This window comes from Plectropomus leopardus, chromosome 1 (assembly GCF_026936395.1).
Source record: "Plectropomus leopardus strain MGB_pleo_1.0 chromosome 1, ASM2693639v1, whole genome shotgun sequence".
NCBI lineage: Eukaryota > Metazoa > Chordata > Actinopteri > Perciformes > Serranidae > Plectropomus > Plectropomus leopardus.
In genome coordinates, this window is record NC_142176.1 from 21142065 (window position 1) to 21159720 (window position 17656).

General features: G+C 40.0%; 1 protein-coding gene across 1 annotated transcript in view; it reads right to left on the reverse strand.

Moving 5' to 3' along the window:
- Positions 1-17362, reverse strand: part of galnt18b (UDP-N-acetyl-alpha-D-galactosamine:polypeptide N-acetylgalactosaminyltransferase 18b) — a 105185-nt gene extending 87823 nt beyond the window's left edge. The window contains exon 1 of the mRNA XM_042486778.2: positions 16554-17362. Coding sequence (XP_042342712.1) covers positions 16554-16791 — 238 coding nt within the window. The 5' untranslated portion in view covers positions 16792-17362. The remainder of the gene's footprint in view (positions 1-16553) is intronic.
- Between the last annotated feature and the right edge of the window lie 294 nt (positions 17363-17656).

Here is a 17656-nt window from a genome sequence, read left to right on the forward strand (position 1 = left end):
ATGTAGAGACAAAAAAATTGCAGCTGACAAAAACATCGGATCCATGTGGAATGATGGGGATACTTATTACATGACACAAACGTGTTTTTTGTTTGAGAACTGACTGCACTCTTTTAATGATACTGTTATGCCTTCTTCTTCTTCAGCTGAATGTGGCTTCAGTGCCACCGACAGAAATGAATGAATGAATTTTTTTTTTTTTTCATTTTTAAATTGATTTTCTGGAATTTCGTCGTGTGCAATAAAATCTTGATTTAAATTTTGCTAATGTCTTAACATATAGCGTGGTTCTCCAGTTCATCCTTGCTGTGCCATGAGAAAACCAACAAGATCCAGTTTCCATTGGCTGGTTTGAGTGATTTAAAAAGAGAGAGATCACTGTGTTTAAAAAAAACACCACGGGGAGGCTGCTGAGGCAGACAAAGTGTCACATGATGAATGGCTTGAGGACCAGTGGGGACAGAGGAGACAAGAATACATAGAGGAAAACACCTGGAATTCCGATGAGAGCAGAATTTATTTTCAAACACCACCTGACCGCACCTTGACCTCTAAATCTGACAATAAAATGGAGAGAAAGAAATCTAAGGAAAGGATCATCGCTCTCTTCACCTGTTCTGCCACCAGGGAAAAGAAGGAAATTTTGTCACTGACAAAAGTCAGGACCAATTCTTCTGCATGGATGACTGGGAATCTCTTTGTGGAGTGGTTGAAGGAGTGGGATTGCAACACTGAGAAACATCTGAGTTGAGTCCTTGCCAAAGAACAGAACCTCCATTCTCCTGCTCCATGACCAGGGGATCATCAGCACAGCTAAAGCTTACTTTTTCAAGCAGCAGAGCTACTGCTAAAGACATTGCCAAAAATCAGCCTCCTGGATGCTATTCTTATCCTGCAGGACGCCTGAGCTGATGTGAGGGGCCTCCACAATAAGAAACTACTGGAGGAGAGAGGGTCGTGTCACCAGAGGAGGAACCGAAAACTGTGGATCTGCCTGCTGAGATCAGCACTAAGGTGTTGGATTGCATCTGATGGCAGCGCTGCTCGATGGAGGCTGTTACTGACGAGGAGATCATCACAGAGGTGAGAGAGCACTTTGGTACTAACGCTGTTCGCAGCGAGGAAGGGAGGAGGACAAGGAAGAAGAAGAGAACATTTTGCCATCCGGGGCTGTGATGATGAGTGAAATCCACTTTTGATAGACTGGTATGCTGCATGCGGGGTACAACAACTTTGACCTTTTATCCCACTTTGCAAAAGAAGTAAACTTGGTTTTGGACAAAACTGTGATCCAGGCATCAGTTGTCAAGTTGGTGAGATGATGGCAAAGAGCCAGCACACAAAACAGAAGTAACCTCAATTTTTTGTTGTTGTTGTTGCTACTTTTTTATTTTGACTAACATCAGAATATTTTCTGAATGTTTGTTTCAAACTCTGTGACCAGATTGACAATGATAGCCCACAGTTTATTTTCAGGTTTGTTAAACATTCAGAAATGCACCAAAACCAGCTCTCAGCTTTAGAGTAGCACTTCTAATGTTACTGAAATTGTACAATACTGTGTTAGGCTACAATTACACTGAACAAAAATCTAAACGAAGGGCTAATTTTTGCTCCCATTTTACATGTGTTGAAAAGATCGAAGACCTTTTCTCTGCACTCAAAAAGACATATTTCTCTATTTGGTAACAATTTAACAAAAATTTGTGCTAGTGAGCACTTCTCTTTTACCAAGATAATCAGATCCACCTGAAAGGTGTGGTATCAAGATGCTGTTTAAAAAGCATGATTATTACACGTGTAATTTGGGATAGTCGAAATAAAAGGCCACTCTTAAAATGAGCCATTTCATCTTGAAAAATGACATTTTTAGGCACTCTGAGCTATGGATTTTAGATGACTATGAATATGCATTTCTCAGTCACACAGGACTCGTCCTCAAAGAGCATACTTCTTCAAAGTGCCTGATGCCATCAAAGGTGGGCAGTTGCCATCTGACAGCGGTTACGCTGATAAAATGTTGCCAAGTCAAGATCCTGGCGAGAATGACAAGCATACAGACAAGCTTCCCTGAGACAGTTTCTGCAGAAATTCTTTGGTTGCACAAAGCAATTGTTGCATCAGCTGTTCAGGTGGCTGCTCTCAGACAATTCGGCAGGTGAGGATGCTGGACATAAAGGTCCTGGGCTGCTGTGGTCACACATGGCCTTTGGTTGTGACGCCAGTTGGATGTAGTGCCAAATTTACGAAAAACAACATTGGAGACAGCCTATGATAATGTAAGAGCTCTGGTGGACATCCCTGCAGTCAACATGCCAGTGGCATGTTCCCTCAAAACTTACAACATCTGTGGCATTGTGTTCTGTGATCAAACTGCACATTTTAGAGTGGCCTTTAATTGTGACCATGCCAATGCACACCTACAGTGCCTTGCGAAAGTATTCGGCCCCCTTGAACCTTGCAACCTTTCGCCACATTTCAGGCTTCAAACATAAAGATATCAAATTTAAATTTTTTGTCAAGAAACAACAACAAGTGGGACACAATCGTGAAGTGGAATGAAATTTATTGAGTAATTTAAACTTTTTTAACAAATAAAAAACTGAAAAGTGGGGCGTGCAATATTATTTGGCCCCTTAGTTAATACTTTGTAGCGCCACCTTTTGCTCCAATTACAGCTGCAAGTCGCTTGGGGTATGTTTCTATCAGTTTTGCACATCGAGAGACTGAAATTCTTGCCCATTCTTCCTTGCAAAACAGCTCGAGCTCAGTGAGGTTGGATGGAGAGCGTTTGTGAACAGCAGTCTTCAGCTCTTTCCACAGATTCTCGATTGGATTCAGGTCTGGACTTTGACTTGGCCATTCTAACACCTGGATACGTTTATTTGTGAACCATTCCATTGTAGATTTGGCTTTATGTTTTGGATCATTGTCCTGTTGGAAGATAAATCTCCGTCCCAGTCTCAGGTCTTGTGCAGACTCCAACAGGTTTTCTTCCAGAATGGTCCTGTATTTGGCTCCATCCATCTTCCCGTCAATTTTAACCATCTTCCCTGTCCCTGCTGAAGAAAAGCAGGCCCAAACCATGATGCTGCCACCACCATGTTTGACAGTGGGGATGGTGTGTTCAGGGTGATGAGCTGTATTGCTTTTACGCCAAACATATCGTTTTGCATTGTGGCCAAAAAAGTTCGATTTTGGTTTCATCTGACCAGAGCACCTTCTTCCACATGTTTGGTGTGTCTCCCAGGTGGCTTGTGGCAAACTTTAAACGAGACTTTTATGGATATCTTTGAGAAATGGCTTTCTTCTTGCCACTCTTCCATAAAGGCCAGATTTGTGCAGTGTACGACTGATTGTTGTCCAATGGACAGACTCTCCTACCTCAGCTGTAGATCTCTGCAGTTCATCCAGAGTGATCATGGGCCTCTTGGCTGCATCTCTGATCAGTTTTCTCCTTGTTTGAGATGAAAGTTTGGAGGGACGGCCGGGTCTTGGTAGATTTGCAGTGGTCTGATACTCCTTCCATTTCAATATGATTGCTTGCACAGTGCTCCTTGAGATGTTTAAAGCTTGGGAAATCTTTTTGTATCCAAATCCGGCTTTAAACTTCTCCACAACAGTATCTCGGACCTGCCTGGTGTGTTCCTTGGTCTTCATGATGCTCTCTGCGCTTTAAACAGAACCCTGAGACTATCACAGAGCAGGTGCATTTATACGGAGACTTGATTACACACAGGTGGATTCTATTTATCATCATCAGTCATTTAGGACAACATTGGATCATTCAGAGATCCTCACTGAACTTCTGGAGTGAGTTTGCTGCATTGAAAGTAAAGGGGCCGAATAATATTGCACGCCCACTTTTCAGTTTTTATTTGTTAAAAAGTTTAAATTATCCAATAAATTTCGTTCCACTTCACGATTGTGTCCCACTTGTTGTTGATTCTTGACAAAAATTAAAATTTTATTTCTTTATGTTTGAAGCCTGAAATGTGGTGAAAGGTTGAAAGGTTCAAGGGGGCCGAATACTTTCGCAAGGCACTGTATATAGAAATTATGCTGTTTAATCATCAGCTTGATGTGCTACATCTGTGTCCAGAATAATCATTCAATATGAAAGTATTTGAATGTTATCATGTATTACAGTAACTGAACGAATTTATGATTCATCCATGGTCATGGTTTAGGTACTTTTGGCATCAGAGTCCTTCACTGTCTTCATGCAGGCATGTGAGGAGGCTCCAGGGTGTCTGAAGGTTAAGATACCGCAGGATCAAAACCTTGTAGATGTTTAGACTCCAGAGTTAGACACAGCTGTATGATGTGTGAAATACACTTTGTCAGGGTTAATCATTGTTCTCTTTTTAGGTTTTTGGTAAATCTTTGTCCATGTACGCCATGTCCTGCCAAGAGTTATCTGTGCTTTCGTTAAACTTATATATTCATGTAAGATCAACTGTGTTTATCTGTGTCAATCAAGTCTATTTTATTATTCATCAAAATGAAGATTGACTAGGAGAACAAGTTTATATATATATTTATTATTATTATTATTAAATTATATATTTAATAATACTATAATGTATATTACATTATACATAATAATTATGTATTATATATACAAATGTCAATTACATTTTAATCTACATAAAAAATAAAGGAAAAAAGGAAAAGTTTTTAAAAAACGGGGGGGGTATATAATAGGGATTAATTTCACCCAGCCAGACTGGGCAGTTTCCAGTGTATTTAGTTAATGTTCTATTAAAATCACCCAACCTCCTCTGCAGACATAAAACCTGTCCTATTCATTTTTTTATTTTACGGATTACAAACCTGGCAGATTTACACATACAGACATACTTTACAATTATTACAAATCACAAAAGGACCCCAGGTAACACTTCAGACTGAAAAGAGCTTCAGTGTGATAAACTGTGGAGATTAAAATTTATATAAGTGGTGCGTTAAAGGATCCTCAGACATCTGAGATTTGAAAGTCCCTCAATAGCAACCTCTTTAGATGAAGAAATATAACATCCAGTCTGTTGTTTCTCTTTTCTGATTTTGCAATGCAACACTTCTTGGCAGATAACTACAGTTGGAGTTTCTTCTATATTAGCGATGAATTAATGAAGAGTGAAAGTTGAGAAAATATATTTTGATAGAAGATCTCATTTAAGGTTAGAGTTGATGAATCTCATTTCGACGCCATGGTAATTCACTTCTGTCTCATCGAGTCTCACCCTGTAATCCATCTGCACCCTCCCCCATCGTAACCTCACATCAGCACCAGCCGACTCAATAGAGACAAAGCGAATACTGACAGCTGAAGTCCACTGTCTTAGAGACTGAGGGAACTGAGGAAAACATTCAGATTCAGAGTAATCATTTAAAAATGTTTCTGTTAATGCATAAGTTGTAGTCAAGGTAAACAAGTTAGTCAGAATTTAATTTAATTTATCTGAGTTTTTGGTTTTGGTGTGAACAGATTGGCTTTGTGCAGTGACTGCACATGATTTTTAAAAAGTATTAAACATGTCTTTGTGTCCTTTTAAGCACTTACACTTTGTGATGTATGTACTCTCAATATAATTCAGCTTACAGACAAATGTGATGATGCGGAGAAGCTGTTATTAGCATATATGTACACTCTTCAGTGCTGCTTTGGAAAACATGTGAAGGGTGAAGTGCTATTGGTTTGAGTACTAGAGTACACCTGTGACACACACGGTTTGTGGACTGCCGTTGTAAAGCCTTAAGTTCAGCATTTCGGCCATCACCTTCTTGGTTTTTTTGAGACAGAAGTGACCATATTTGGGTGAGTGGTTGGCACTGTGGAAGAATGAGGTGTGGATCTGATTCATAGATTGTGGAAACGCCTCGCAGACAGTCCATCGATCAAGCAGCTTGCCCTTAAATGTGCATAAGTTAAAGCCTTAATCAAAATGGAAACAGGAGAGTTATATATAAACCCCTCCCTATATCGTCATAAATGTTAAAATAAGCTATAGAAACCAAAACTGTTTATTGCACCAGGCTGTAAACTTTAACATGGGGGTCTATGGGGATTAACTCTGGTTTGGAGCCAGCCCCAAGTGGCCATTCAATGACCTGCAGTTTTTGCGATTTCCACATTGGCTTCATTTTTCAGTGTTTTTGGTTGCAGCTTGGTGCAAGCACACGGGCAAGTTGTGGCTTATTTTGAAGGTTGTGTAATCACTGTTCCTATGATAAGTTTACATAGCCTACATAAGTCACGTGTAACTGACCACAAGATCAAATGTTAGACAGACAGTTAGTTTCATTGCGTTGAGAATATTATCAGCAGTCAGCCAAACATCTAGCTAAGTAGTATTAGGTGATTCCATGGATGCCGAGCAAAAGAAACTGCATTTGAAACATCCATTCTGAGGAAAGTTGCAGTGCAGGCAGAGGTCAAGCTCATCTAATAGACTATTAGACTATGAAAATATAGCTTTCCTGCAGGCATTGTGAATGCTGCACAAGCTGGCCAAGTTTAACAGACTGGCATTGTAAAGTTTCTTTGAAAACGCATCACAAACAAAGAAACCATCAGTAGTGGCAGAAGTTGCAGAGTGACGTTCCTATGCGCTCTGGTAGCACTACACCTATGCTTTGGTGGGAAAGTGTTTAGAGATAAAACTACAAGTAGTTGATGAATAGGAAATCAATCATCAGCTACTACTACTTCTAATCAATGGATTTACTTTAAAGCAAGAATAAAGGATATTACCTACTGTAGTTTCAGACTCGGAAATGTGAAGATTTGTTCTTTGCCTTAGGTAACACTAAATTATTTTGGATAATCTAGGAAAACAATAAGTGCTCAGTAACAGATTTTGACAAATTTGAGAGGAAAAAAATCTTTGTGTGAATAAAAAAAAGGTTTGAGTCTTTAACATAAATGTCTGGGGGGGGAAAAAAAGTAGCAAAAACAAAAGAGCATCTGTTTTTTTTATATTAAAAAGTCCATTCAATTAAGTGCTCTTCTAGATATAAAAGCTCTAAAGGAAATGCTTAATATGGTTTATTGTTTGTTTCTTTTTTGGCATTTAAGTGGTCACATTTACACATTTCTATACAGAGGGATCACCTATCTGCAGCTTCACCGCAAAAAAAGGCAAACATAAAACTTGCAATCAAAAACTATTCAATGGATTTGAAAATATGTGCTGACAGATCAGATCATTTAGTCAGAACTGGTCATAACTCAGAAACAACTGTGCTGCATCGCATGAGAAAATGACAGTCACTTGTTCATACAGCAGATGAAAACACTTTGTGCATAATGGCATGGTCGTTTTGAACCAGAGCACACTTCCTCACTTAGAGCCATTAAATATGAGAAAGAAAGTGCAGAGGAGGAGCGAGAAAAACAGCTCAAAAACAACTGCTGACAAATGTAGTAAGCACGAAACAACAAAGCGCATCAATTTGTCCCTTCTGCTGCCGCTTTTTACTGGAGCTCCATGAGTTTTCCCCCACTGGTCAAAAATCATTGAATGCAGCTGAAAGTTTTTCCCAAAAACCATTTAAAGTGTTTCTTTTTATTGCCTCCGAGCAGAGAAGTTCACACTAGTACATCACTTTGTATCAATGCATAGAGATAAATGGCTTGTTGTCAGCGCGGGCTGAGATGTAAATCTCATACAGCCGCAGATAAACCAGATTTTAGTCTGATGTACAAGGGTTGTTTTCTCTTTTTTTCTTTTTTTTGCTGTGGCTGCAGAAAATCACTGGGGATTTAACTACATAGAGAACATTTGCAATAGTGAACTGATCTATTTAGTAGAAAATTGTCAGGGGACGACCTTTGAATCGACACTCTTGTAAGAGGCTCTTAGACGTCTAATTTATTCTCTTCGCGATGACTCTGCCCTCTGGAGTCAGAATAATTAATTGTTTTCATTACCAAACATTCTTTAGTGCATTCATATCCCAGTATTTCAATAACTCTTCGATTTATTGGAATTACCACCCAGAAGATCTCCCCATTTTATATTCCCACTCCTCACTCCAGACTCTCTCTCTCACACACACACCGTCTGCGTCCCTGCCTACAGGCTGCAAACTGCAAGCGCTGACAGATGAATCAGACTTGTAATAAATCTACAGCAGAATGTTTATAGAGGCCATGGTTACATTTATTTCATATTTATCAGTTAAGAAGAACAGTAGAGGCACTTCTCTTTGCTCTATTTCAACAGATGCCAGGGCCTGATAAGCACTATCACTGTACAGTGATGAATTCACAAAAATCTTAAACGGCTTTTGTCTATTTTAAGCGCTCCAATTTGCATGCTCTGTCTGTCTTAATGTGCCCAGTGTCCTACCTGGCTGCTCACTGAATAAGTCATGAAATTCTGCCAGCCTAGAAAGACGGAAATATCCCTTAAACAAATTTTTTTATTTAATCTTTTTTTTTTTTTTTTACAGTAAAGCCAGACTGATAAATCAATCAGCCGATATCAACCAATATTAGCCTGTCACAGATATGTGTCAATTTGTCGTGTGAAACTGCAATACAGAACTGCAAAATATATTTTTAAGTAATTTAAAAAATAGTTGTCCACCAGAGAGAGCAGACAAGTATACTTTTTCAACTTTAAAGTACCCAACATCTTCAAATTAAGTCACAACCATCAGCCTCAGCTGTAATTTTTGGTTTTTGATAATTAGCAGATGTAAGCATGCTAATGTGATCAAATAAAGGGACCCTGTGGACTTTTCTTATGTTTACAGTCTCTGTCGAGTCTTATTCGCACTGGCCTGGTATTACCTGGGGACCTCGTGATTTCTAATAATTGTGTTCTGCTGTGATCTTAATCCCATGCATATACTGTATCCTCAATTTGTCTGATAAAAACTGCACCACTAATTACCAACCATATTTCGCTGAGGTCATGTGATAATACAAGTCCTGTGCGAATCAGCATCTCTGTGATTTGGGCTCGTAATTATCATTTTTTTCCTTTTTCTTTTTTTCTAAAGCACCTTGTTGCTGCCTCTTTTCCGGTAGAGAATTATGCAGGGTGCATATGTTTTAACAGCATGGAGACCGATACCAAAATATCATTACTACAGAAACTACCCTATATTTTCATTTTGAAGATCCTTTCTAGCATCAATAAGATCAATACCCAAAAAGGGACCAATTTCTCCTTTCTATGTTGTACTAATTTGTATTTTAAGTGTAGAAGTGTAATCCTCGGTTTATGTGTGCACATCTAGTGGATATACTCTGCTCCTCTAAGGCTGTGTGCACTAAAACAGCATACCCTTCATGTGGTGCACCATGACTAGTTTAATCCAAAATATAAGTGGAGAGAGGCTGAAAGAAAGAGGAATAAACCACGGGAAATAAACTTGGAGCTGCCACAGGAAAGAAGGGAGGAAGAGGGAAATGCCTCGGCTTCCAGACCCTGACACAGAAAAGAAGGCCATGTGGAAATATTTTAGCATCAAAAGTCAACCCAAAATACTGTTGCAATATTGATACTGGGGTCATTAATCAAAAATATTGTGATATTTGATTTTATCCATACTGCCCATTGCTACATATAGTTTAATACAAATCATCTGACAGTATAAATCAAATCTGAACATTATTATCTGATCTGTTGCATTGGATTGTGTTATATGTTACAGGAGTACCTAATAAAGTGACCACTGAGTATATAAAATATAGTTTTCCTGGAAAATAGTAGCTGACAGCTTTGGGTTTTTCACTCTGCTCGCAGCAGCAGCTCTCAGCTGCTCCTGCCGCTCCCCAATCACCTGCCGGCACACCTGCCCCTCATTCACCTTAATTAGCCACTCAGTTCACGCTCACTCACTCCTCTGACTGATTGTATTGTGCCGCTACTGAAGCAGGTCCCAATCAATTAACTACTAAGAGAAGGGCATCCTTAATTTCATTTTCAGTTTTGGTAAATATCCCCTGTCAACACAACACATGAACAGAATCACATAATACTCATCTTTTGCATTTGACAACCAAATTACCAAAAAATAATCATCATCACCTACAAATAAACCTACCATCATGATGCATCTGCATGTAAGAAAAAAAGAGCTGCCAAATGCAAAAATGGAAGTTACACAACATACACAAAAACATCAACCCTGTAAGCTCAAGCTCTCTGCACAAGAAGTCAATTTCAAAAACAGATTTTTACTTGTGTCTGTCTAAGATATTTAAGTCAATACATACTGAATATGCTTTGATAACTTTGTATTTAATACATTCTTAAAAGCTTCAATCCACCCATTTAGACATCTTATATCAAATAACAGTACATGGTAAAAGGAGAAAAAAGAATATTAGAAAACTCATGATTTATTTTGTAAGAAACAAGGTTGCCTTCATCTAAAACTGTATCAAAAGACCCTTTCAACTGTTTTTTTTCTCCCGATGGACTGAGCACTTTCAAAGGGAAGTATGTACGAAGGTAACTTGTACTTTCCTGAGCTGCATACCACAGCCTGCCTGCACAAGCATGCACACAAACACCTGCACACATCCATGTATTTACACGTGCCTTCAAATTTCACTCACTTATTCTACAGCTGCACTCACTGTCGCTCTGGAAAATCACATCAGATAAATATCCAAATGTAACTGTCCTCTGAGCATCAGCGGGAGCGCTGATTTACCGAGCTTCTCAATTGACTTGACGGGTGGATTAGCTTCAAGCCATCTTGGGAACTGTCGCTATCATTTGCAGCTAAATCAGCGCTGTGTTAATGACTGCCTCTCGCAGGCCTCGTGGCCGTTCAATCAGACGACATGCTGGTAATACACATCCTTAGAGGTCAAAGCAACCCAGGAAACATGCTGCTGTTTCAAGAAAAACATCCTAATGAAACATCATGTTACATTCATGCACATATCTTACACTGTTTGCTTAGACTCTAACAATATAAATCCTGCACTGACAATATAACTGCCATCAGATATAAACAACTGCTGTGAAAGTAAGATTTTTAACACAAACTATTCAACTGAGGCATCGACTGTATTGAATTAACTTCTACCAGCTGCAGTAATCTGCTGATTAATCAATTAGTTGATTGAAAGAAAATAAATCTTTAAATTGCTTAATGGTTAAATGGCCCCACATTATGTTAGTTTTCAGGGTCATACTTGTATTTTGGGTTTCTACTAGAACATGTTTACATGCTATAACGTTCAAAAAACACTTTATTTTTCTCACACTGTCTGCCTGAGCATGCCTGTATACACCCTCTGTCTGAAACACTGTTTTAGCATCTGTCTCTTTAAGCCGCCCTCCTGAAAAAACCCTGTCTGCTCTGGCTGGTCAGTTTTTCCAGGTCCTTAACATCTGCACTTTCAGCATCTGCATTGCCATAGCAGCTGGGTAATCACTGTAACCACACTGTACAGACAATTTGTACCTTTAAATAGTAGTTGTGACATCACAACTTCGCTGAAGTCCTGACGGCTTGTTTAAAGGCACAGTTACTGAGTACGGACTGTGTGCATTTTTCTCTGTGAATTGATAGTTTTGGTACTTTCACAGTATTAATATTGCATTTATGCTTTAGTTTTTCCCACAGAATCAGTGTCTGTGCATGGCGAAATGTGTAACCCCTCTCTAAATTTGGATGTTTTTGCAGGTCTGTGAATGCAGCGCAGGCAAACTCATCAGGAGTTATTTTCCCTCAGCAGCAGTTTGAGTGGAAGTGTGGATAACTGATTTGTCCATCCAGTCAGCGCTGATCAGATCAATGGATGAGAGGAGAAGCAGAGTGCAGAGTGAGTGTATGATAACTTTTAAATCCAGCACAATTAATGGTTGAGTTTCACTTTCATTGCACCTGGCATTTTGCTCTGAATGTGCAGTGAATAACTGCAAGGTACATACATATATTCCAATAGCACTCCTAATAAACTGTCCATCTCCAAAAATAGAAAATCTTTTTGTGGTGGCAGATGTTTTGTTTGTGATGGCCCCGCCACAAATAAATGAATTTGTAGGAAACCCTGATACCTGCTTTTTATTAAAAAAAGACATGTGTATGTGACTTCTTACAATATGGGACCTTTATTTTTCATGCTAAACTGCCACACAATTTTTGGTTCAAGCCTCTAAAATGTGTTTGCTGTTTTTCATCACCCACTTAGGGCAGTTAATTGAATAAACTTAGGTTTTGGACTGTAAATCATAAAAAACAACAAGACAATTAGAGGACATCACAGTGAGCTCTGAGAAATGGTTTCATAGACTAAATGATTCATCAAGACAATGACTGACATATCATGAAATAATGAAAATGACTTTTAGTCGCTTCAAGTCAACACTATCTCTGCAAGGGTAATTGTGCACCACAGCTCATCATCTGAGTCAACAAATGTACACACAATAAATATTAGAAGAAGATTAAAAAAAATGAATAACAAAGCAAATATACACAGCTATATGTGGAATCATCTGCATTGTTGAAGTATTTAAATATCCAAAAGTATTTAAAACATATGCACAGCTATGTTACTGTGCATAAGACACATATCAGGGTGCTTAATTGACTGTATATATGCAACAAGTATGCAAACATAAAGTACTCTAATGATTTTCATTTTGAAGAAATAGCTCTCCTGGAGACGGTCACATTCAAAGGTTGCTGCAAACAGCCCTCATGGTGGGCGTGTGTGAACCTGCTCAGTCCAACTTTCCAATAAATTCTCCTCGGCTGACTGTACTTATTACAACAAAGAGCTCAGACTTCGCTTAATGTGCTGTTGCCACGTTGCTTTGTCCTGTTAACAGGCCACTTAACTTCATCACACAGTTAAAGAAGTGGAATGTTTCTGTCTCATTCCCGAGTGTGACGCTGACACCAGAGACATTTCCCCTGACTCCATAATGAGTCAGCTGCTCCGTTAAATGTTTCACTCTCACATGCAGTAATGTTCTGTGTTGAGCATGTTGGTCTTATAGTGCACTCGAACTAAGTGCATGTGGTTGAGTGAATGGTGCATCAGGACCCTTTAAGTGTACAAGTCACAGTGGTGAACTTCAGAATGCAAAGGCCAGAATATACAATTTCTGCTCTCGTCTCACAACGTGATATAGGAGAAAGATGTATTTTTAGAGATGTCGTAAGTGCACTAATGACTCTGGCTCTGCCAGGAGCTCTCTGACTGTTGACGCCGTCGGCCACTTACAGACTCGGATTATGGGTCTCTATTTGCAGCAGATGCATTCAGAGTAATTATGAGGGAAATCCAGACAATATGGCTTGTACTTAAAGTGACAGGTCATTTTGTTGGAGCGGTTTTTACCGTTGCAAATGTGCACCGATATGACATCAACAGTCTTCTCCAGCACAAGCCCAAACAGCTTTTGCTGTCAACAACGGTGCTACTTGCAAACTCATAAAACATCAAGAGCTGAGACTTACTGTACTCATTAGTGATAATGTGTGTACAAATACCCAAAGCAGCCAATGATGATGCTGGCTGACTGTGCATGAGCTCATAAGAGAAGGAGTGAAAAAAGTTATAAAAGGTTCGATATGCATAACTTTTTTTAAACTGCAGAATGACTGTCCAAATTTTAAAGTGGCATAAAAAACAATGAGCTACAACTTGTTTTTAAATGATGAATCCAACATTTTGGGAAAGAGATAAATGCCCTCTGATGTCTTTACAGTAAATATGAAGCGAGTTGGGTCATTTTCAAAAAGTAGCCTTCATCAGCAACCCGTGCTGTTAGCATCACAACACTACATCCAGCTCGTGTTACCTTAGAAAAGAAAAGTGTGACAACATGATTAACATCATATTGTGTTTAAACAAATTAACTGAAGCTTTGGTCTCTGACAGGCTGCAAGCCAAGCACTGCCGGCAACATGAAGGACATAAAAAATTCGGTAGTGGCAGGAGGGGGACGAGCACTGTTTGTTGTGTTTGCTTGCTAGAAAGTCAAAATATTTCTGGGGTGAGGAGACGAGACATGGCAGAGTTAGTCTCTCGAGAAAAGTAAAAATGCACCAATCTGGCATCATTTTGGATTTGAAGCCGATAGACGAGGTGCCATGACTGGCTGCATGCAACGCAATTAACCGTTTTGAGCTTAACTTTTACCAAATATTGAGTTTCTATTTAATCCTGTTGCTCCTTTGTGCCACAATTGATGACAAACAGCTGATTCACAAGGATGACATGAGGAATTATCAAATACAATACCTCCTCATTTCACAATAAAAACCAAAATAAGCTGTCAGCAGGTTGGAGGGAGATCACCAGGGAGCTGAACGCTTCTTCGCAGTTAAATGGCTATTTGTTCTAGCTATATTATATGTTATTTTTCATTTGCCGTTAGGACACGGTATCAATATGTTTCCAACAGGAGCGGCTGATGAGTCAAATTTTGACACCTAGTCGTAAAATTTTCTATACCGGTCTCCTCCAGCTCTTAATTTTAATAACTGGTTTAATAACTCCAGACCCTATACCTTAGCTTACCATAATTACTAGAAAAAGGGGGAAACAGCATGCCAGGATCTCTCCAAAGGTGAAATATCTACCGGTCAACACCTCTGAAACACACCTAATTAACTCGTTATATCTTGTTTGTTTAATCTGTGTGAAACCAAAGTGTATAAAAGACAAGTTGTGGTTTTACAGGAGGTTATGTGTTTGACTATTTCTGGCCGGGTGCATTAACTTCCGAGCTCTCACGTGTTAATTAGTGAGCTTTAGAGGTGCTGCAGGCAGACTTTTTTTTATGAGTAATCTCTTTTATAATTATCTTTACTGTTAGATGAAGGCCTTCTAAAGTGGAAAATCACTGTAAAAATGTTCCCAGACCACACTGATGTTCTTTAAGCACAAATCTAGCACGAAATGATCAGTGTGTCAGTGTAAAAGAAATAGTTGAAACATGCACTTTGGTGGTAAGTCACCTGAAAAGAGCTCCGCCCTGCAGATGCCTCTGGGTGCCAGGCTGAAATGGAGACCTGCCTCCAAGAGGAATGTTTACCCGAGCCTAGCACAGACAGAGCCGTTATTGCTCAAAGCAGCATGAGTATATTTCTGTCTGCGTTTCACTTCTGCACCAGCTCTTTGCCATTTCAGACTGGGACCTGCCCAAAACGAGCCCCCCTGTGATGACAAGAACAGCTCTTTTAAAGACACAGAGGGGAGAGAAATTAACTGTGTGTGATCAAGTGTAAAGTAACTGTACACCGAGAGCGGAGAAAGGAATTTGAGAAAAGGGATTCCAGACATTCCCAAAAGTAAGGAACAATGTGGAGGGAGCAGATTACCATAAAGATTCCTAATTAACCTTGTTAAAGTAAGAAATAAGCGGAGGTTGAATGAACACACTGAGCAGAAAATAGTCACAATTAGAGTCCAACGTGGAGTCTCAACAACACAAGTTGTTTCACCTGTATTTTAATGCAGATATTTTTTCTTTGTTGGATTCTAGCTCTCAGTAAGGATGCATGATGTTTTGTCACAATACATTTTCAGGTAGAGTGCAGTTCAAGCAGGGGTGTAGCACCATGTTCTGAGTTCTGTGCATAAGCAGTCTCTGTGGCCCCCCGTCTGCCCTCTCTTACTCCAAATCTCTTTTATACATCTTTTGATTTTTTCTTTACAAAGTCAGTTTGCCTTCTTTCCCTTTCCTTTCTTTCTTTCTTTTCTTTTCTGAAGGTCCGATTTCCCTTCCTCGGGGAAAGATGAACCAACTCTAGCTGCGTTTAGAGATACATCCCAGTGCAGGGGTGGACTAAACCAGTTTGCACCTTTAAAAAAGGGAGCCTCAGACAGCATCCACCAATTTTTGACATACAAAGTTCAGTCTTTTAACTAATTTATTCAGCCAATTTTAATTTGTCACACTAATTATTTATGTTTGGAAAAAATTGCTGAAAAAAACAAACTTTTCACTCCTTGCTTTGTGAGGACCCCACTGTCATTGGGCATTGCGTTATCAGTCCCATTTTCCCCCTACCGTGGCGCCCCTAAGCTCAAGATACAAGGGACTTCATATTGTGTACTTTTCTAAAGATTGTGCAGATAGTTTCTGCACAACCAACATTCAAATGAACCTTAATAAAAAGGCACAAATATGAATGAATGAAAAATGAGTCTGTAGATCAGGAGAGCAATGCTGTGTACTGTACATTACACTCAACAGTAGGACCTATTTATGACAGAATTCTAATAACATATTCTTATATTGAAGTATATTTAAAATTAGCCTTTAAGCCCATTCATAAATATGTTGCCTCACAGCAGCTACTAATCCTTTAAATGGGGACATGCAGCTTTTCTTACAGTCCTTAGTCCTCCATCACACCCTCCAAACACCCCGATCTTTACCAGACAAAAGAAGTTTCTGCTGTATTGATTTCCAAAAACAGACAATACACACACTTTGTGACTTTACACTAAAAGTAAAGCTATTTTCTCTTTAAAAGTTTATTTTTGATGGAGCCCAGATGATGCATGTAAGGTAATGTGAGTACAGTAAGTTAAAGGATGGAGGCTTTACCTTGTATGTGCTGGTTGACCACATTCTCCAGCCGATCGAGCCTCTCCATGATCCGGATAGTGTCCCCTCTTTTGTCCAACTCTAACTTTCTCTCCGGTAAAGGCATGGGAACTTTGATGTAAATATTGGCGATGTAATTAGTAACCCATCCGACATAAAGCAGGCAAACAATGTTGGTCATGCCGCTCAGGATCACGCATGTGGACACCAAAGTTTTGGTTCTCCTGGTGCAAGCCATGCCGACATCCCTCCATACAGCCAGCAGTATCCCGTCAAACCGGAGCACGGGGCGACAGTCGCCCGCAAAAAAACCTCCGAAAGATGAAGTTATTTCCAGCGACTGTGCAGCGATGCGATATCCGAAGCGCGGTGCCTTCACTTCAAAAGTGGCGTGGGGTTATTTGGGGCGTGGGTGGACACACAGGTTAATGTCAAATATCTACAGGTGAAGGCTCCCCCTCTCGCTCCATTGCGAACCTCCGTCAGCTCCAGTTGCATGTGAGGATCAAGGAAACGGGAGACACGCCGAGCATCCTGCTGCAGCCAATGGGAGGGATGGTGAGGACTGACAGCCCCCGTGCTGCACGCGTCCCCGCTGCGCACTGATTCACTGTGAAAGTGGATCTGACCGGACTATTTCCACAGGCCGGGATACAAAGTGGTACAGCCTATTTCTGTCCAAACAGCGACATATTTGCGCCACAGCGACCTTAAACTGCTCATTTGATTGTGTGGTGCTCTTTCCTGGAGCAGTGAGACAATTCCAGCTGAAACCTCTCGGAGTTTCTTTCACAGTGTCACGCACGAGTAGAACACACTTTTGGGGGATGAAATCAATCCAGGAGTGCATTTCTTGTTGCAATACTGGATCAAGCCACGAGATAGAGACAACGGGGTCTCCAGGAGAAATCGAGGTGTGGCGGGGTCATGTTATGGGTCTGGCTCCGGTCCAGCTCACTATGAGGTGAATGCAGGATGCAGAGAAGACGCTGCTTTCAACCCACACGCTGCTGTAATCAGACCAGTGCAGGGAAAGATACTAATTACAGCAGAGGTGCTCAAAGGGCAAATGCTGCAGATAAAGTGAGCATGAAGAGCTGCAG